The 22,205-nt window shown below is 39.8% G+C and overlaps 1 protein-coding gene across 2 annotated transcripts in view; it reads left to right on the forward strand.

The window, feature by feature from the left end:
* TDRD10 (tudor domain containing 10) overlaps positions 1-20,265 on the forward strand; it is a 46,761-nt gene extending 26,496 nt beyond the window's left edge. The window contains exons 5-13 of one of the 2 annotated variants that reach the window (XM_074262157.1): positions 7,031-7,101; positions 9,872-10,028; positions 14,138-14,213; positions 14,583-14,673; positions 15,482-15,629; positions 16,780-16,928; positions 17,762-17,916; positions 19,340-19,410; positions 19,681-20,265. In XM_074262157.1, coding sequence (XP_074118258.1) covers positions 7,031-7,101; positions 9,872-10,028; positions 14,138-14,213; positions 14,583-14,673; positions 15,482-15,629; positions 16,780-16,928; positions 17,762-17,916; positions 19,340-19,410; positions 19,681-19,713 — 951 coding nt within the window. In that variant the 3' untranslated portion in view covers positions 19,714-20,265. Of the gene's footprint in view, positions 1-7,030; positions 7,102-9,871; positions 10,029-14,137; positions 14,214-14,582; positions 14,674-15,481; positions 15,630-16,779; positions 16,929-17,761; positions 17,917-19,339; positions 19,615-19,680 lie in introns of those variants that run through there. The other variant, XM_074262156.1, reaches the window with a different exon arrangement.
* Positions 20,266-22,205: the final 1,940 nt, after the last annotated feature.

Below are 22,205 nucleotides of genomic sequence, written 5' to 3' on the forward strand. Positions count from 1 at the left end.
TTTTAAGAGCTAAATCTCTAAATTGAAAATCAAGTTGATTTTATTTAGGACACGACAGATCTTTGGCATAATTTTACGCCAGAAAGCAAAATGCTTTGTAATATTGGTGGTGGGGGTGGAGGTGATCAAGGGCGTATCAGCATCAAGTTGAATTACCTGAAGGAGAGCCTTGGTGTGGGACACCTTTGGGTGTAAGATATTTATTAGAGGATATCCCTAATCAATTTGGTGAGCCTAGTGAGAGATTGAACTTTCTAGGGAACTTTTGAAAGTATCTCTTATATAGTGTGGACATATCCATCAGCACCTTTTTGAGAGGAACAAAGTATTGCCCCTAAGATGAATTAGTTAACCTCTTGGGGCCTCCTTGAGGGTAGGGTTCATCAATAAAGGTTGATGAATGGGTTGGGGATGTGGGAAAACTGGGACACTGATACATCATTGATGGATCTGTAAATGGACACAGCCATTCTTGAGAACAGTTTGGAACTATGCTCAAAATATTATCAAACTGTGCATACCCTTTGACTCAGCAATGTTTCTACTGGGCTTATATCCCAAAGAGATCTTAAAGGAGGGGAAGGGACCCACATGTGCAAAAATGTTTGTGGCAAAAAAACTGGAAACTGAGTGAATGCCCATCAGTTGGAGAATGGCTGAATAAATTATGGTATGAATGTTATGGAATATTATTGTTCTATAAGAAATGAGCAGGAAGATGATTTCAAAGAGGCCTGGAGAGACTTACATGAACTGATGCTCAGTGAAATGAGCAGCACCAGGAGATCATTATATAAGGAAACAACAAGACTGTAGGACGATTAATTCTGATGGATGTGGCTCTCTTCAACAATGGGATGATTCAGACCAGTTCCAGTTGCTCAGTGATGAAGAGAGCCATCTACACCCAGAGAGAGAACTGTGGGAACTGAGTGTCCCACAACATAGCATTCTCTCTCTGTTGTTGTTTGCTTGCATTTTGTTTTCTTTCTCAGCTTTTCTTTTTCTTCCTTCTTGATCTGATTTTTCTTGTACAACAAAATAACTGTATAAATATGTATACATATATTGGATCTAACATATATTTCTACTTATTTAACATGTATTGAACTATCTGCCAGCTAGGGGAGGGGAGTGGGAGGAGGGGAAAATTGGGACAAAAGGTTCTGCAAAAGTCAAATTGGAAAAATTACCCATGCATATGCTTTGTAAATAAAAAACTTTATAAAAAAAAAAAAAAAAGATGAATGGAATGGGTAAGATACTTAAGAGCCAACAAGAGCTCTTTGTCTAAGAGAAGGAACCAGCAAGAGAGTACTTTTGCTCTTTTCACCCTTTTTTTCTCCCCTTTCAAGAACTTAAAAGTGTGTGTGTGTGTGTGTAGGGGTGTGTGAGGTAGAGAGAGAATGAATAAAAGTGTCTTTGCTTGTCCATACAACCAGAGAAGAAGATTCCTGGATATAAAATTTCTGGACAGTTTTGGCTTCTCTTTTTCTTTGTCTGACCATAAGTAAGGGAATAGATTCCTGAGTATATTTTTCTGTCCTAAGAGTTAGCAGCTTCTGGGTTAAAAGTATAGAGCATAAAAGTCCTAGAGAGAGAACAAGGGAGAGGAATTCCTACACAATGTCATAATTCCAGATTTCTAGTTAGGAGAAAAGAAAATTCCTTAGGTAGCAGGATTCTAGAATCTAGCCTTATATTCATGGAGATCAGGTTTCTTGGATAACACCAGCTTCAAAAATTGCCTTGCACATAATGCCAGTCATTTGAATAAACAAACATTAATTATAACCTACCCTGTGGAAGATTGAGTGAGGCATTGAGTATAGATATGAAAACTGGGTTACCTGGAACTAAATAGCTGCCAATCTGATAAACATGCCACCTATGTCTTTATCTCAGTCATTGATAAAAAAGTAAACAGTATAAGGTTTTCCTGGAACACTGCCCTGAAGACCTCCTGCCAAGTTTAAATTAAACTGTTATATTTGAAGAACATTTATCCTTTGAGTCCATCCAGCTAATCAGCTTTGAATCCATCTATCTTATTGTTAAGCCCATATTTCTCCATATTTTCTACAAGAATTCTATGACATACTTTATTAAATGTTTTGCTAAAGTGTAGGTATATTGTATCTACAACATTCCCCTATCCCTATCAATTTAATAACACTCAAAAACGGAAATGAGGTTATTCTGTCATGATCTATCATGATCTGTGCTGGCTCTTTGTAATCTCTTCTTCCATTGCTCAGTGTTCACTAACCATCTTTTAAAGCATCATTCTAGAATTTTCTCAGAAATTGAAGACATGCTGACTGACTTATAGTTTGCAGGTACTTTTTTCTTCAGTTTTTTAGAAAATCTGAATATTTGTCCTCTAGTCGTATAATACCTCTTACGTTTCCATAATATTTTAAATGCCAAGGTTTAATCACACTTATTAGTTATTTCAATATCTGTGTTTCTATACTGTGATTTCAATTCATCAAGTGAAATGAAGTGGTCTGTCTTGAATTTCCTTATAGGTAACAACTCCCTATTAATCATTTGTTCTGTTGTTTCTAGTACAAAAGTCTTTTTGCCAGAAAACAAAACAGAAGCAAGATGAGAACTGATCACTTTCTCTTCCCCATCTCCCAAGTAACATTCGTTTCCCTTCTTTGATTCTTTCTTTCTCCCAGTATAACCTCTTAAAAATCTTTTTTGTTGTCCTTAGCTTTGCTTACCAGCTTCAGCTCGTTCTAAGCTTTTAGCACTCCTGACACTGACGTAGCAGGATCATTATGCTCTCATTTCCTTTCTTTATTAACTAATTCTTGTTGTCATCTTTTGTATATAGATTTGGAGGGGAAAAAAAGTTGGTTGATTAGTTCACTGTGCATCTGCATTGATCTCTTCAGTTAACTGTCCCTTTTTCTCATTATAATTCTTTCCCTTTATATCTTAAGAATTTAATTACTAAATATTTTACATGACTTATTGTATAACCTATGTTGAATTGTTTATCTTCTCAATGCGGGGAGGGGGGAGTAGGAGGAAGGAAGGAAAGGAGAGAATTTAGAATTTAAAGTTTTAAAAACAAATATTAAAATTGTTTTCACATGTAACTGGAGTAAAATTAAATATTATAACTTATAGTGATTGCTTGCTGTTTTGGGGATGGAAGGAGAAAAAATTTGGATCTCAAAATCTTAGAAAAATTAATGTTGAAAACTCAATACATGTAAGTGGAAAAAAGAAATATTATTTTTAAAAAGAAAAAGAAAATACTAAATAAATTTTTTAAAAAAGAATTTCATTCCTGTGTTTCCTTGGATAACGTTGCCTATAGAATAGATTTTAGTTTTTGGGTTCCTATGTTATTTTTCTTTCTAAACAATTTACACATCTCTGAAAATTTAGGGTGCTTATATGACTTTGTCAGGCTTTCATCTTCTCCATTACAAATTCAAGAAGGGAATGGTGACTGCTCCACAAAGTTTCTATCATTTCCATGAATCAGAAAATCTTCCCCCTTTTTTGTTCTTCCACTTTTTGAAGTATGAAATCTCTTCTAGACTTGAGGTATACCATTCCAACATTTTAACATCTAGCTTTCAATTTCCTCTTTCTGTCTAGGTCCAGAGTAGATTATAAAGACACTTGTTTCTTTTTTTTTCCTCTCCATTAATCTTCATTCAGATATTCTCCACATTCTAGTCTCTAGTTTCTGGATTTTTTTTCACATGCATATAACTTCTTAATGCTATTCCTCTCCCCTTTATGTATCCTGTTTCTTTTGAATAGTCCTGGATTTCATTCTACCAGATCTCAGTAATAGGTCACTTTTGCTTAATTCCTCTTGCTTATTGCCTTAATGTCTGCCTTTTGCATGTAGATATATTGAGATTTTGAGTTTTTATTTCTGGCTCCTTCCTTAGATTTTTCTGAACTTCTAGGTGACTTAACTGCTATTCTTCTTTGTATTTAGTGGTATATAGTTTTCTAGTTAATAGCAGACATTTTTATCCCTTCCTCTGACTCCTCCTTTTTAAAGCCCTTTTTATTAGATTAGATATTATATTTGTAGGATTATGAGGTACTCTATAAATGCACTCTCACTGGTATTTATTAGAATAAATAATAGGGATACTTTTTAACAGGATACCCCTAATAACAGAGATACTTAAAAGGGATGTACTCCATCCCTTTTAAGTCTATTATCTATATGATAATTGTAGTCCAGAATCTCTGATCTCATTATCCACCTGAGTATTTACCAATTCATTTTTTTCCTCTTCTCCATTCTTTGTGGTTAGTAGATCACAGTGAGGGAAACAATCACTCTGTGCTCTGTATTTTCTTTCTCCAAACTTCATTGCCTTTGTCAGTCTATCTTAGGTTCCTTCTGGCAGTATCCTTTGTGCCCGGGTGTATCACCAGAAGGTAGTAGTAATCTGTCTTGGGAGGTTCTTTTAGGTTGTATCTATGTACTCCCAGAAGATAGTAGACCTCTTTGTTGTTGTCAAGTCAGCTAATGGCTGCCATGAACTCCTGAGCCAATTTGTGGCCAGCTCTTTTTCTTCTAACACTTAATGGGTTGATCCACTTATCTGATAACTTTAGTGCCTCAATTCGTCATTCCTTGGAGGACAAGAAACTGTTTCCTTCTCAGCCCATCCAGCTCCCATCTTTTCATAAGGTGCCTCTGATGTGTGAGGTACTTAACCAAGATTTGAGATTATTACCCAAATATGTTCTGGTGGAGTTTAAACTGCAAGGGAGCACTGTAAGGAGGGTGGTGACCTCATAGAAAAAGGAATTCATTAGAATGTTCCACTGGTGATAGGAAAGGGACATTGTTTTGCCATCAGACTCCCAACTTTAAGTGCCATTCTAAGGGCAATTGATTCCTTGTGATGGAACTGAGTATGTAGGGTTTTAGGACCTTGTGGAAAAGTGGCCTATACCAGAGCAGAAGGATAATAGCAACTCATAAAATTGTCCATGGGGTAAAATACATTGTCCTGTACTCGGTATTTGCATTGTTTATATTGAATGTTTACATTGAATCTGGGGGACAGTGTTCCCCACATCTGTGGAGCCCTAGACAAGAACTGGAGTCTTGTGGTTTCCCAGAATAAACTTCAGTAGGGGGTATAACAACGATATTTTAGAGTCAGGCTTCCAACTGCAGAATTAAACCCAGTCTCCATAAACTCATGGCTGAAGGCCTGGTTTATATTGGGCTATGGTTTACATTGGTATATGAATGGTCTTAAATGGTCTAATAGTGATTTTTTGTCATTTGGTGGCAATAAATGGAGAAATTTCTTCCTAATTACTAAGATATGTTTAAATGCTTTTTAAAAAGAAATTTAACAGCCAGTCCTGAAGTCAGGAGGACTTGAGTTCAAATCTGGCTTCAGACACTTAACACTTCCTAATTGTGTGACCCTGGGCAAGTCACTTAAATCCAGTTGCCTCAGGAGAAAAAAAGAAATTAACAAAAGACTAGAAGGAATATTGATGAGGTAGGAAGAGTGGATGACATACTATAAAGAGATGTGAACATTTCTAAAAATTTTTGAAGACTTGGGGGAATATTTATGGATTACAAAATGTTTTTTTAGACTACTCGGGACTTATTCCTCCAAACTAATTTCTAACAACTATTATGAGGAAGATTTAAATAAGGTCTAAAAGCAATCCAATTTTAAAAAACATCTACCAAGTACAAGGACTAGCTTGGCTTTGAAGATCTAAGATGAAAAATAAAATACTCTGTAGCCTCAAGGAGGTTTACAAATTTATTTGGGGATTATAAAACTAATAATATCTGGCATTTATACAAGGTGTCTCAAGAGTTTAAGACTTTAGTCTGTTTAGTATTTTAATGCTTTTAAAAGTTCTTCTGTATGTTCTGTTTTCTGATACTACTACTACCCTGGCAGGTCCTATCATTTAGCACCTGGCCTGCTGACATAACTTGGAGCTTGGTCTCCCTGTCTCTACTCTAGTCCCTCTTTATTGTAGTTCATCCCCAGCTTAGCTAAAAAAAAATGATTTCCTAAGGCTCAGCTCTGACTATGTCACCTTTCTCCCAAAAAGTTTAACTTTATTGACACCTTATTACCTCTGGGATCACAAATAAAATCCTTTGTTTGTCTTTTAAAGTCCTTTGTAACTTAATCCCTTCTTATACTTTACTTACCTCATATACTTTATGATCCAGGGATACTGGCCTTCCCAGCTATTCCTAGCCCAAGATACTCTATTTTCTGACTCCATGCATAAGGCATTGGGTGTTCTCTATGCCAAGAACTCTCTTTCCTCACCTCCACTTCCTGACTTCCTTCAAATCTCAGCTTCTGCAACAAATCTCACTGACATTACCTCCATTTTACCTAGAAAATATCTTGCCATGTACATAGCTGTTTGCATGGAATGGGAACTACTTGAGACTAGGGCTTCTTTTCTCTTTCTTTGTGTCTGCAGAATTTAGTCAGTGCTGGGCATATATTAGTTATCTGTTGACTTGACTTTTTGACTCAAGGAACTTATTGTCTATTAGCAAAAACAAAATCTATACCTCTAAGTTAATACAAAATATGTATAAGGTAAACAACGAGGTTATTTCTGTGGGAAGGATGCTCTAGCAGTAGAGATCAAAAGAAGCTTTACATCAGAGGTGACTATCCCTTTCCCATTACATCTGTCATGGTCCCTTCCCAAGCTTCTTCAAACAATATTTACATGTCACAGATTCAAAGTCCTTTACAGTCATAAATTTCTTCTTAGAGAAGAGAAGTCAATTCAATTCCTTTTGGTAATAGATTATCTTACAAAATGGGGCTGGAATTGAAGTGAATCTGTTCTCCCTATTGCTTAATGACAGGACATATACAGACCAAGTGTCTGGTATATTGCAGTTTAAGATTAAAATTTAGCAACTACAATAACGTTGTTTTCTTTCCCTTCCCTTTCTCCCTTTTCTCCTCATCACTAATCCTCTTCTTTCTCACTTGTACTTTTTCATCCTTAGGAGGACATTCTATCCCTTCTGAAGGACTTTGGCCCACTCCGTGTTCAGAAAGTCCAGAATGGCTGCAAATGGTAGAGTGACTTTTCCTTTTTAACTTTTTGGGAAAATACTCTCTCACTTTTGTTCAGATTGCTGATATGTTGTGTTGGCAAAGAAACAAGATTGATAGGCTCCAAATTTCAGGACTCTCTTGTCCTCCTCATTGGCAAAACATTCACTTTTGGAAACATCTTTCTTCTGTATCCCTTTGTTTATTCAACCAACAATTAAGTCCCTACGGTGTGCAGCGCATTTATAGACAGTGGGGTTGTAGAAGTAGGATAGTTCCTTTTCTCAAAAGAAATTACAAAGTGTTAATCAGATAGGCATATGGATACAATTAGAATTAAGAAAGTGAAAAATAGGAATAGTGCCATGAGATCTAATGAGAAGGACATCTGTTTTAGGAATCATAAGGATTTCAGGGAAAGAACATTTGAGTTGGGCCTTGAAAGATGGTTCTGGGCTATCCTGCTGAGATAGGGAAAGGAGAGCAGCCCATCAGTTAACCAAGAATACTGAAGAAAGGCCCAGAAGAGAAGAGGGAATAGTGTTTTCTCAGGGATAGTCAGTAGTTATTCAGACTGCATGATTTTCTTTAGTAACAAGTTCAGGACAAGGGATTTTTTTTTTCTTAGTAGGCAGTAGAGAACCATTTTTTTTTTTTTTGAGTTACTGAGCAGTAGGTGCAGGTTATTATCATGATGTCAAAGATTAATCTGGCAACATCATAGGGAATGTATAGAGAGTGGTAAAGGTTAGAATTAGGAGGATAAGTCTTTATAAAAGATCTTAAGTTGGAAGTCATCAAGAAGAGGCCAGAACAGATGAGATGGGTACAGAACATGCCATTTGAGGACATTTAGCCCAGAGAAGACTTATAGGAGAACATGATAGCTGTCTTCAGTTTTTTGAAGAATATTTCTATAAACAAATGATTAAAACTTTTTTTATTTATCTCCAAATGCAGAACTAGCATTGATGGGTAGAAATTTGAAAGAGACAGATTTAATAGGCTTGATGTATGGAAAAACTAACAACTAGAATTGTCCAAAAGTGGAATTGGCTGCCTTGGGAAGTAGTGGGTTGTCCATGTTGGAGGAAGGATTCTTCAAGTAGAAAGGAATCTAACACATTATTGCAAAGGGGATTTTTTTCAGGCATGGATTACCTGGTACTGAGATTCCTTCTGTGATTCTGATAGAAATGGACCCTGAAGAAACTAGGAGAGAACTGTCATTGTAGAAGTAAAATAGATCTTCAAAATGATCTAATCTAAACTACTCATTTTATTTCATGGATGAGAAAAGCAAAGATGAGATAACAGAAAAAAGGAATTAAATTTCACTGGGACACTATATTTCCTCAGAGTAGGAATAGGGGGATGGGAGGAAGGCAATAGAAAACATAAGTTTTAAAGTAAGAAGGAGAAAAGCTGAGGGAGATCATGTTTCAGGGCTTTTGTATTCTTAGATAGTAGGGGGAAAGGTGTTAATTGGCTAGGTAGATTTGGAAGTTGAAAGGTGAAAAGATTTGGAATGGACATTATGAGTATGATTCTGCATCTAACTCTGTTTCAGACCATGTGCCAAGAGATCACAAAGCTTAGTTCTATTTCTAGTCCTATCCTAGTACAGTGCTAAGATGACCTTGCAGAAACCATGGCTTAATGACTTGGTTATTTGTAGAATGAGGAAAATGCACACTCCGTACTTTTCTGGTGCCCTAAAATGAGGAAATGTAGTGATAAAAAGTACTTTGATGTTTTTAGCATATTGGTGCTAAAGATATTCAAAGGAATAGTAATGTTACCTCTTCTTGATAATTCACAATGTCTCTGAGTTTTCTTCTCATAATGCAGGGACCTGATAAGATTAAACTAAACTAGGAAAGCATTATAATGGAGCACAGGACTGAAGGTTGTTGTGTTTTTAATTCATCCATTCATTTCTGAAATGTGCTTCCCTAATCCATAACCCATCTGTGACTATTGAAGTCCCCTCTTCTACAGCCAAGCCTTCCCTGATCAGACTGCTTATTCTCTTTATACCCCTTCCCCATGAAAGTTCTCTCTCAAAGTGCTTTGCCTAGGTCTTTCTATTACTTTGGAAATTTCAGTAGACTCTATTATTATGTAGATAATCTATATCTAGTATATAGGTAATATAATATTAGATTATATGCTCTTTCCTTGCATGTTTATTTATTGAAAATGAGGATAACACAGGGTGTCCCAAAAGTTTTATTGAAGTTTTAGCTTTTAATGTCTTTTAAACTATTAAAGCTTAAAACTACATTACCCTGTATTATCTTCTAGCCAAGCATTATAGGACAAGCATCCATGTGAAATGGGAGGTTGGACTAAGTTGTCCTGGAGGTCCTTTCTGGTTCTAGATCTATGCTTCACTAAAGTGGCAGAGAAAGAAATATAAGCCTCATTATGAGACTGTGTAGTATAAAAGACAGAAGGCATTAAGACCTGAGTTCAAATCCTAGATTTACTGTTTACCACTTATAATGCCTTGAACAGACTTCTTTACCTCTCTGGGCCTCAGTTTCCTTATCCGTAAAATGAAGGAGCTAGATTTGATCACTAAGATCTCTTCCAGCTCTATGAATCATTGAGCATGAGTTCCTTTTTTGTGGGAAAATTTCTTCAAATGCTCCCTGAAGCCAAGAAGAAACCTTTGTGTTATGTGTTGTTTTAGCTTTATCCCTGCCCCAGGACAGTGTGGCTGTCTGGCTTCCTGATCTGAAGTGCTGACCTGTGTGACAAGGTGGGCTTCTATTTTTCCCTTTTAGCTTTGCATTTGTTGACCTGGCCTCTGCAGAGAATGTGCACCTTGCAGTCAAGCAGCTGAATGGACAGATGTTTCATAACCGGAAGTTGTACCTGAACTCAAACAACTGGATCCCCAAGCAGAGCTTAGACTCCACTAAGAGCAACACAGAGCTACCGGTAAATTCTTCTCTTCTTCCTCCAGCACTTCTTACAGAATTCTTTCCCATGAGCAGACAGCTGGACAGAAGTCACTTTGTGATTCCTAGCATTTTCTTCAGATCTTTCATGAGGAAATGGGCCCATAGCCCATGGGAAATTAGGCCAATTGGGTGACCTTTGATAACAAGCCAATGCTTCATCAGGTCTGGAGCAGTAAGTGACCTTTCTTAAAGAGAAGAAAAGGGTGGTGAGACATTATGAAGGTAGCACAGATAAAACTTGGTGACTGGACTGGAGGAAAACTCAAGAGTGAAGAATGAACTAGGAGGTAGCTTATACTTAGTTCTAGGGATTTGCGTTTGGACTGATCCTGTACAAATATAGACAAGAAACTCACACAGCTGTTGTGAGGAGGCACTAGAGTGTTGTACTTGAAGGCACAATCTGGCCTCCAATCTTGGCTGTGACATTCACTAGTATATGACCCTGGGTAGATCACTTAACATCTCCCAGCCTTTTTTTTTTTTTTTTCACCTAAAAATGAGGGTACTAATACCTAATGTCATCATACATCATAGTGTTGTTGCATGGATCAAAAGAGAAAGTTTGTGTATTGGCAAGGTTCATGCTAAACCACATAGAGTAATCCCAAAATGTGTGAAGTTTAGTGAAGCTCTTAAACCTTTTACATGGTTTAAAAGAGCTCTATAAATAGTGTAGCTGATTATCTTGACCCCTGCTACTTGAAAAGTAATGAATTATTATTTCACTCCGGGTTTTCTAGTACTCCTAAGGAGGATTATAGAAAGTATTCATTCTCTCTGCTATTGGCTCTAGTGCCCACTGATTGTATTTCCCCAATATTAAAGGTCCCTTCCATTGAGTTCCATTTAACCACTTAATAGATTAGCTTTTACAAAAGAATATTTATTTTAAATATATAATAAAATCAAATATATAAACATCATCTCTCTATCATAGACCTCAGTTTCTAGAGAGGGAAGGGAGATCAGGTTCATGGCTTAATTCAGTTCTATATTTCTTAGTCACACCGAAACAGCCTTTGAGCTCAGTCCTGAGCACCCAGACTTTTCTCATGGCTTTTCTTCCATGCTGGCCAAGGCTTAAGTCCCGGTCCTAAAAGGGACAAATGAAATAGATCCAAACCCCAAGCCCACTTCTCAAGACCACAGGGTCTGAAAGAGAGGAAGAAAGGTCATTGTTGCTCTCACTTAAGGTTCATGGTACCTATTTTGGTAATGCATAGGACCTTCACCTGACTGAAGGCTGTCTGAGAGAGACTACTCTACTCTGCTAGTTCTAAAGACTGACTAAGTTCAGCCATGCTGCCAGTGGAAGTTGGCAGGATGGGCTTCTCCCAGGGAAGGGTCCTTGAATGTCTTGGGGTTTTTGACCATGTGGCACAATCATCATCATATCGGTTAATGTTTTTGTCTGGGCCTGGGGTTTCATCAGTGTAGAGAGTATCTAGGAGGAAGCTCCCTTTGCCACTGTAGATTAATGGATCTCCTGCACTCAATTACCTGGGCAGTTTAGGGTCCTACAGTGATGATATGCCAGATGGGGAACTTGAACCAAGGGATGCTGGCTTGCGAGCCACCCCTCTTCCCCACAATGCCAAGCCATTTTGTGTGTGGTATTTATTTGTTGGAAATTTGGATATAGACCAGAATTAGTGATACTGATATTGTCTTTCTAACAATGATGGCAGCACAGATTAGAGTAGTAGTGTCCCAAGGGAGAGCCTTGGAGTGACCCCATGGGGTGTGTGATTTGCCACAAAGTAAGAAGAGTGCTTATAGCTCTTCCCTTTTGGTATTGTGGGGCTGATATCTGATACAATCTCTCCTAATCTTATCCTCCAGTGGGATGCAAACTGTCAGCCTTCTGGCTTCTAATCTGGTGTCATACCCTCAAGGCATGATCCTCAGCACAAGTGGGGGCCATTGGTGCAGTTTCCTTCACCTCTCCAGGGAAAAGCTTTGGGGATCCCACCCTCCTTTTATGTGGATGAGTCATATAGAATGAACAGATGTGGATAGATTGAAAATCTCATTAAGTTTTTATTCTCCCAAAACTAACCTGCCTTCCAAATTTCCCTTTTACTTTTGAGGATACTGCCATCTTTCTAGTCAGCCTATGTTCACTGCCTCAGGGTCATCTTCATCTATTCATCCTCTCTTGCCCTACAGATCTCAACATTTGTAAAACTTTGTAGTTTCCAACTCTACAGCATCTCTTGCATCTATCCCCTTCTTTTCACTCACATAGCTTCTGTACTTATTAGAGCCATCTTTACCTCTTCCCTGGACTGCACCATTGCAGGAGTTTCCTAATTAATCTCTTAGCCTCATCTTTTCCTTCCCCATTCCATCCTCCACATACTGCCAAGCTAATTTTCCTAGAGTGCACAACTGGCCGTGTTATGCCTTCTCTCAGTGAACTTCAGTAACTCCCTCTTTATTCTAGAGTCAAATGTTGTCTTTATCGAATTCTTTTAAATATCTATTTTGTATAAGTTTTATAGCACACATAATTATTAATATAGTGCTACATACATAATTTGTAAATAGATAAATATATACTTTGGAGTTGAGTACTCAAAAAATTTTAATAAAAGGATCACGAAAGTTTAGAGCTCTTTGGCTTTAGTGAATAATATGATAGTTTTGACAGAGAACATCTGGGTTCAGTCCATATTTCTGACAATACTGATTTTGTTACCCTGGACAAAGTAACTGTCTATGATTGTGAGATGCATAGTAATTGTAATTACATGTGAAGATGGAGAAGGTTTAATTGAGAGTTCCCCATCCCAATGAAATCATATCTGGAAAAAAGTTCCTTCTTTATACACAGTTTATCTGTATTGTGCGCATGTGTACAAAATTATTTAATAGGAATTGCTTTTTAGTCTTCTCTTTAAATTCTTGGCCTTGGAAATCTGAAGATAATTTGTAGAGGGGAGGAGCCGAGGAGAATTTTCTTTGAAATCACTTAATTTAAAGTAATAGAATTAATTCTTCCACACTGTTTTGTTTCTATCTTGTCTGGTTTCTTAACTAGATTGAGTCATGAAGTAAAATGCCACCATTTTCCTTCCACGTGAGAACACTTTACCTGAGTCATTTATTTAGAGATATTAGCAGTGACAATAATGACAATAACAATATAAAGCATTTTATAAAGCACTTTAAGGAACCTTTGAGGATCTTAAGGGAGTTTTTTTTTTTTTTAATTGAGTTAATGATTAGATTGCTGACTTATCCTTGTCATTCTGCCAGACTATTTTGCTTTTGTTGTAAGTTTACAAATAGACCAGTCACAAACCAATTTGTTCAACATGGGCCATTGGTATACCTTAACAATTTTCTTATTTGTATGCTTGGTACTTCATAGCAGTATTGAGTAACTGAAGCCCTCTCACCCAGAAATGAGGGAACTACCAGGAAGCAGACTCTCTGTCTGTTTCTCCCTGTGTCTCTCTCTAGCCAACCAGTCTCACGAACACAGAGATTAGGCTAAATTGAGTTAGTCCTTTCTTCTCTATTGGCCCATTTTTATCCCCTGTAAAAGAATGGTGCTGAACCAGATAATCATTGAATTTCCATCTGGCTTTTTTGCCTGCTGGTAATTCACAGGGATTAAATTCTCCAAAGTAAATGCCTAGTTTATTTTGCATTTTATATATATTTTCCCCCCTTTGTCTGGGGTTAAGTGACTTGCCCAGGGTCACACAGCTAGGACTAGTTAAGTGTCTGAGATCAGATTTGAACCCTGGTCCTACTGACTTCAAGGCTGGTGCTCTATCCACTGTGCCACCTAGCTGCCCCCTTATTTTGCATTATCAATCAGGAAAGTATCAGTCACCTACTATATACCAGTCACTTGTGAAGCAGACCCTGACCTCAGAGAGCTTACATCCTTTGGGAGGGAAACCACAGCAGGCTCTCTGTGCGCTGTCTTCTTTCCCATGGAGAGGCTATAGAGATAGCATGGCCGATGTGAACTGAGAATCCCTTCGGTCCCAGCAGTAGGAGCTCCTCCTCTCCACCCCTTCTTTTTGTCCTCATGTGGTTTAAGTGATGCTCTCGGCTCTGCCATAGGCTTTGGAGAACGTTCCCTTTGAAGACAAAGCTACTGTGATTCCTGGTGAGGAAGAGGAAGCCTCAGTGACCCCTGGTAAGTGCCTGGCCTGAAGCCCTTCCTCAAAGAGCCGCCAGGGGGCTCTTCTCAGGCTAACTTGTTCTTTCTACCACTTTATCCTGTGGAACTTTCTAGATTTCTCCCCAAGCTCATAAAACCACTTTAGGAAATCTCCCTTTATTGGAGGAATCTGGCCAGCCAGAAATCCCCATTTATCTGTTCTTTGCTTTTAGCTGGGAAGAGAAAGAATTGGTGTTTGGAGGTGTGGTGGGTTTTTCCCTTTCTTTTTCCACTTTTCTGCTCTTCAGCTCTGTAGAAGGAAGGCCTGGGTCTCCCCAAGATGTTGGATAGCACAGATTCTAACCTATAACTTTCCTGGGGCTGAATCTTCTGTTTGTATTCTAGTGCCTACCAGCCAGACCCTTCGAGCACCTGTTTCCACTAATGTAACTGAAAGACCAAGGACAGCCTCCTACGCTGTTCCCATGGAGATGAGGTCAGTAGAAGGGCAGGAAAGACTGATTAGGAATCTGACAGAGAGTTTAGCCCTCTGAACCGAAGTCCAGGGACAGTGGCAGAATGTTTGGTGGTGTCAGCAGTAAATTTTTTCGGGGGCCCTGGGTTTTAGTCTAGGCTCTGTTGTTCTGTGACCTTGTGGAGCTCATTCAACCTTTGGGGGCCTCTGTTTCCCCATATGTACAATGAAGATATTATCTCTAGCTCGGGGGTAGAAGAGAATTAATTTCAAAACTCCTTCATATCTTTAGAACAACTTGACTTTCTGTACTAAGGGAGAAAATCAGTCGTCTGAATGTAGCTTTTAAGATGTATATTTTTAAAAGCAGCAGAATTAAATTTTTAATTTCATTCTGTATAGACCAATGATGAAAATAGCCCAAAATCACAGGAGAAAAACTCATATTGAGAGGCAGTATGGTATAGTGGTTTGGGAACAGTCAGAAAATCTGGGTTTGAATTCTACCTCAGATACACCTGCTAGCTGTGTGACTATGGGAAAATCATTTAACATCTAAGTCTTGATTTTATCCTTGAAAAATGGGAGATAATGATACTTAGACCATCTCCCTCACAGAGTTGTTGAAAGGAATGTGCTTTTCGAACTTTAAAGTGCCACACAAATGTGAATGATTGGGTGTCAGAAGCGGGACATTTCCATTGAGACTTAACTGAGTTACCACTTGAATCACTTTAGCATGCTGGGAAGCTTCAAAATAAAAGAATAATTGAGTGAGTTTAAGCAAGGTTGTCTATTTTCATTTCCTGACTTTTCCTCTTTCCTGTAGAGGATCCTTCTTGGTGTTTCTGCTAAGGGATTGTTTCCAAGACCTGAGCTGGCTGGCCATCATTCGCAGCATCCGGGGGGAAGTGGGGCTACTGGTTACAGATACAATCCCCCAAACACCATTCTTCTGGGCCATACACCTCACGGAGGTAGGACTAGGGGGAACCCTGCTATTCATGTTGGTTTCTCTTTGGGTGGAGGTTGGGAACAATATTTGCTCTGAGTTTAGAGAGGCAGCTTAGTGTAACGAATAGAGCAATGGATTTGGGAATAAAACAACTTGGTTTCCAGGTCTGGATCTTCTTCCTAGCTAGTTATGTGACTGAGCAAATTACTTACCTTATCTGTAGAACGAAAAGGTTGAAGTGGGTGTCTAGTAAAGTTCCTTCCAACTTGTAATTAAATGAAACCACCACAGCAGCCTCCAGAGCCCAAGAATAGCATGGATGCTCCCTTCCTCAAAGTAGCCTAGGCAGTTTCTAGAAGGTCAGAATATCAGAGTTCCTGGGAGCTTCATTCATCTGCCCTCCCATCCAATCCTGCTCTATCTGGATGAGACAAGGAGGGGTGCTAAGATGGAGAGCTGGAAGGTATATGATCTCATCTAATCCAGCTTCCCATTACTAACATTGCAGATAAGGAATCACCAGGTGATGACCAGGCAAAATATGTGTCTTCATCTTCCTCATGGTCCCATTCAATCTTTGGCCCTTTTATGGGGAAGATGGACTTTTATAGTGCCTGGAAATAAGTCTAACTAAACTTGTTTTCTTGGAATTGGATTATTTCTTTGCTTCTGCCTAAGTTATGGCTATTTAATACCTATAGTGTCCTGTAATGGCTATTTTTAGTGCTTATCGTAACAAAGTATTGTATGTCAGAGTAGACGCTAGCTCTGGAATCAGAGGATCTGGGTACAGATCCCACCTTTGATACCTTGGACAGATCATTTAATTTTTTGGACCTCAGTATGTTCATCTGCGAAATAAGGGAGTTGGGCTACATGGACTCTAAGAATCCTTCTAGCTGTAGCTTTCTGAGCCTATGACCACAGTTGAGTCAGAGGATCTAAATAGGATTGTCATTATATAGTGTCAGCATAGAGTCTTGGTTCTCCATGCGTTTCTGATCCAAGTGTCACCTGAATAATTTCCATGCTCCCTAGAGGATAACCCACACATAGGAGATTCACATTGCTGTGACCTCTCTTTCCTGCCAAAATGAATGTGTGAAGGAACAGAGAGGCATTATGGCTTTTAATATAGAGGATGTGATCAAGTGTGTGACTGTTATTGACAGGAGGCTCATGTGAACATGGAGAAGCTGTTCTATGCCCTGGCAGAAGTGGAGGAACAGCAGCCTTACCTGGCAGATGCAGAAGTTCAGCGTGGGATCCGCTGTTTGGGGGAATGTCACCTGGGGGACGATGATGGTGGGGCTTGGAACAGGTATTTAGCAGGGATGGGGATGGTAATCAAGGCTCTTGGGACAAATGGGAAAACTGATTTCCTGTATTAATCAGCCACATAAGTAGTCCATGATGTCTGTTGTCCACTGAAGGCAGACCCTTGTCCTGAAAATATAGAAGAAAAATAGAAGACACTTAAAAGTCCTAGAGGAAAGAAATAACAGCAAGAAGTAAGACTTATGGACACAAGTACAACAATGAATGTGTCAAATAAATGAGTTGATTAGTTCCTTGGAGACAGTAGGCCCTTAGGTTTCAGACTAGACCCCTGGAGGAGATAAATTTTGAGTAGGGTTCATCAGTAGAGAAGTCCTGGAATCAGACAATGGGGGGAGAGAAGATACTTCTTTCTCCTTGCCTCTCGGCTCCATCCCCATCCTTTGTTGCCCCTTCCACTCCCCCTTTCCCCTGCAGCATGGTCAGCTCATGCTGGGCCCCTGGGATTGACTCTGTTGTTTCTTGCCACACACTTTCTCTACTTGCTCACTGTGTGTGGAGCAAAATAAAAATGAAGAAAGCCTGACTCTTTTCTAGCTTGGTTCCCTTCCTTTGCCTTTCTTAAGAGGATAGGATACAGGACCTGGCATTTTGGATTGTCAGGTGCTGCTGTTGCTTCTGTGGTGGCTTTTTACTGTGGGATCCCAGGCAAGCCATTTAATTTATCTGGGCCTCAGTGGTTGTGTAAGATGATGAGGTTGGAATATTGCTCTTTCGAGTTCTTCAGGCTATATGTCTGTGGTCCTCTGCTAGAGAGGACCTTCTGTGTGGGTCTTTATAGAAATTGTTCTTTGTTTTCCCTTCCTCCCCTGGCAGGTGCTGGGTGTTGGACCGAGTAGGCGACTGGGCTGTAGTGCTCTTCATTGATTTTGGCTGTTCAGCCACTCTCCCTGTGCAGTCTCTGCGAAGCCTGGACAGCGATGATTTCTGGGCCATCCCACCTCTGACTCAGCCCTTCATGCTAGAAAAAGGTAATCCATGTCACAACCCTGCCCCAGAGGGAAGATGCTGATGGGGGTCCAGGAGTACATGGCAGCTCTGGGTTGAGGGCATGGTTTCCCAAACTCTGTTGTGCACAAGCTTGTGGCTTTGTGAGCCAAGTTGTATGCCAGGGAGCAGCATTCCTCCCAGCTCGACCTGAACAGGGCTGTGGTAGGTGGTGCTCCCTCCCCGTCCCAGACTTTGGCTCTTTAGGTAGGGCTGGTATGGATATGGGAACTGTGTCTACCAGGGAAGGTCCAGGCCGGGACAGGAGTCATTGCCCTCCTGGCTACATATTCCTATTAGGAGCACCATGACAGCTACCCCCTCCACAGGTGCACACACATGCACCCAAGAGGCAGAATGAGCCCTGGCTCCTGCTTTGTGCTTCCTTCCCTAAAAGGTCCACTCCTGGGATGCTCCTGGTTATCTTAACCTTCCATACCCACTAATAAGTGCCCTGTGGGCCTTGATCAAGGGAACTTCTTCTGTTATGGGTACCCCTAACATTTGCAAATCCCATTGTATTCCCTGAGCAAGTTAATTTGGGGAGCACTTCATTAGATCTTATCTTAGATGCGTTAGGAGGCTGTTTCCTCTCCCTCCCCCTGCCAAGGACACCTAGTGGCCAAGGGGCGCCCCCTCAAGGCTTTTCTTCAGAATTGCAATAGAGCACTGCTTAGGGGTGATGTGGGGTGAAGGGCCCCCTGTCCGTGAGGCTTGACTGTCTAATGGAGACCAAGGATATCCGGCTAGTGGAGTGGAGGCTTCTTGTGACCTTCAGAGCTTCAACTTTCATCGTGTTCCTAATCTGGGGCTTGAAGAGGGAGCATCTCGTTAAAGCGGGGCTAGGTGCACAAGTGCTCGTGCATGCACCTGTGGCGGGGAGTAAGTACCTGGGAAGGAGGATCAACAAAGAAGCCATAGCCTGGGTCCCAGAGCCCACAGCAGAGTGGGGGCGCTGACAGATCATGCTCCCCTTCACACTCTCCCTATCAAAAGGGCTGCCTTGCTGGTCTCCTCTTTGCAGTCGGATAGGGTCCTGCTCTTGGTGGGGCGAGCCATCAGAAGGCAGGGAAGAGGTCTTCCACCCTCTCTTCCCTCACCTCCTGCCCTTTAGCTTCCAGGCCTCCACCATGTTATGGAACCTCCTGCTGTTGCTCCAGCTTTTGGCCTGCCCTGGAGGAGAGTGGGTGGGCGCTCTGTGCAGATGCTCTTCAGAGAAAGCCCTGGAGTCCCAGTGACCATCCTAACCTCCCCTAAGCATATCCTCCATGCTTAGTAGAGAGGGGCTCCGCTTTCTGACTTCCTTTTGTTCACTGATACACTCCTGTTTCAAAGCCTCTGCCTCCTTCTTTAACCCCAGCTCAGATTAAAAATGTATTTGAAGGTCTCATTTTGATTTTTAAATAGATGTTCTCAGTTCCAAGCAAGCTATTCGTCAAGTCATAAAAGGAAAAATCACTGGCTGCTTGAGCATGGAGGTAAATCAGTCTTTTGGTCAACCATTTTGTCTCTCTCCACAATCTTTGTCACTTCCCCCACCACTTAGGAGATTCTTTGCTATAGTTCATGTCACTGTCCCTCATCTGTTTGCCTGCTGCTCGTCCCCTACAGGCAGGTGCCAGGTGTGTAGAGATGCTGCATCACCTGTGTGCCCAAGGTTCCCTTTCCAGAGGAGGATTTGAAGATTGGGTTGGGGGGGTGGGGCAGTTAGCTATTCTACTAATGGATTCTTTTCTCCTTCCTTCTAGTCTCACATCCTGAAGTTTGAAGAAATGAAATGATAAACCTGCTCACTCATTTTTGGTTTCCCATTCCCCCCTAAATCCCAGTTCCCTGAATGATATCAAATCCTCCTTGTTTGGATTGTAGCCATGCTGTTTCACTTCATCCCATTGGATCACTCTTATGCCTGTATCCCCAGGATAAGCTTGTGATTATATTTGATTAGATTCCAGTTCACAGGGCTTTGGACCCTGGCACAAAACCTGGAAATTCCAGGAAAGGAGTAGTTAGAAAGTTTTACTTTTGTCCTGGTGCTCTTCTAAGAAATTAGCTGTTTATGAAGACTGGTTCAAGCTTAACATGAGACTACTTGATTTATGTTAAAAGCCCAAGTTGGCCCATATCTTTTTTTTTTTCTTTTTGTACTCCTGGAGTAAAACAAGGAATAAACTGCCTTTGCAGATTTGTTGAATGGAGGGTACTGTGGCATTAATATCATGTCTGATATTATATATGAAATCATTTTAGGGGGAAGATATTAACCCAAGGGCTGTCTTCCTTGCTGGTGGGAGTTACTGGGAGCCAAATAATTGCAATAAACTACTTGAATATACCACAGTCTGATGTGGTACTTTCTTTACTATTCTATTTACTATCCTACCTCCCCTCCCCCAAAACAAAACCATTTTGGGGAGAGTCCCAGATCTTTTTTCTTTGAGCTTTGAGGTTCAAAATCTACTCAGCATTTACAGAATCACGTAATTTTTAAATTGGAAGGGCTCTTAGTAATGGTCCTATTCATATGTGGGGGGGGGGGGGAAAGCCGCTGTCCCAGCAAGAGGCTACAAGCTTCAGCTTGAAGGCCTCCAACTACGAGAATGTATCACCACCTCAGGAGCAAGAGTTTTTCCTGATGTCATCAATCTTAAACTTGCTCTTTTCTAAACACTTCTCATTATTCCAAGTTTTGCTATCTGTAGCCAAACTAATAAGTCTAGTCCCTCTTCTATATGATAATCCTTGAAATATTTCAAGATAGCTCTCATTCTCCTAGTGAATCTTCTTTTCTCTAGGCTGGCTGCTCATCTCCAGATCCTTGGCTGAAAGCCCTTCTCCATCCTCTCAAATTTAGGGTCCTTTACAAACTCTGGTGCCCAGAATCTATCTGACCATGTCAGAATTGTTGGAATATCCTCTCTGTCTCTGTAAGCCATGCTTTTTAAGATTGCTTTTGAGGTTTTCTTTTTCTTTCTTTCTTTCTTTCTTTTTTTTTTTTTTTTTCTTTTTTGGCTGCCATGTCACACTGCCCAATTACATTAATCTTGTAGTTCTCTAGTACTCTACCAATCTACAGATATTTTCCCATTATTTTCATTGCTGTCTTTTTAATATTATTTTCTGATTTTATTTCTTCTCCCTTATCCAGAAAGCCATCCTGTATAATCATGAATTTAAAAAAAGATGGAAGGACAATTTAGTGCAGCTGAATGTATGGCAATATTCTACACCCTAATCCCCTACCTTGGCAAAGAAGGAACTCTTTTTAGGAATTCAACTCTTCTCTGGGGCTAAACTTGGTCATTATTATTACAATAATCATTTTGGGTTTTGTTCTATTTTATGTTGCAATTTCATATATTTGCTTGCTTGGTTCACTCTGCATTGTTTCATAAAAGTTTTTCCATGCTTCTTTGAAGTAACATTTTTAAAAAATTCCTCAATGGATGTATATCTATTCCAGACCTTTTTTCAAATTGGCCATCCTCCCTTATTTTGTATATAAATGCTCTATCGCATTCAGCTTCCCACTTTGCATTTCCCAGTGTGAGTAAAAGTAGCATAGAAAGATTTCTTTTTCTTGACCTTATTGTGACATGATAACGCTTCATGAGCTCCTGGCTTCTCCTACTGCTTCACCAAGATCTTGAAATGAGACAGTTGGTTTTTTCAACTGGTTCACCCCTTTCTTGTTCTTACAAAGAAGTCTTACAACTTCAAAGACCCCATGAAGAAGTCTACAGACAAAGTTAGAAGTGGTCCAAAGGATAACATACAAGCGACTGCAAGGAGTCTCTTCGCCTTTACAGTAGCCTCCCAGAGAATGAAGATCCAGGGTTCTCTAGTCCAGGTAGCATCCCAGGAGTTGCTGAGTAAAGGTTTCATGGAGGTAGTTTTCAAACATAGCACTAAGTGATCGATAAAATGCTCCACCTGATAGTGGATATGCATTTAAGTGATTCAGCATGTTTTTCATGTACACTTTCAAAAAAATAGTCACTGTACTAAAAACAAAACTTTTTATTTTCTATTTTAATTTCTATTAACATTATTGATCATTTTGTATGTTTTTCTGATTCTGCTGACTTCATTTTGTATTGGTTCGTATAAATCCTTCCATACTTTACTCGAGTCATTGTTTTTTATTGTTGTTCCGTTGTACCTTCATCATCCTTTTCCCGCTTCCTTCTCCAACTCATTTGACAGATAAGGAAACAGGCAAACACGGTTAAGTGCCCAGAGTCATAATGTTGAACTGGGGTTTTGCTGAGTA

Source organism: Sminthopsis crassicaudata, chromosome 4 (genome assembly GCF_048593235.1).
Source record: "Sminthopsis crassicaudata isolate SCR6 chromosome 4, ASM4859323v1, whole genome shotgun sequence".
Lineage (NCBI taxonomy): Eukaryota > Metazoa > Chordata > Mammalia > Dasyuromorphia > Dasyuridae > Sminthopsis > Sminthopsis crassicaudata.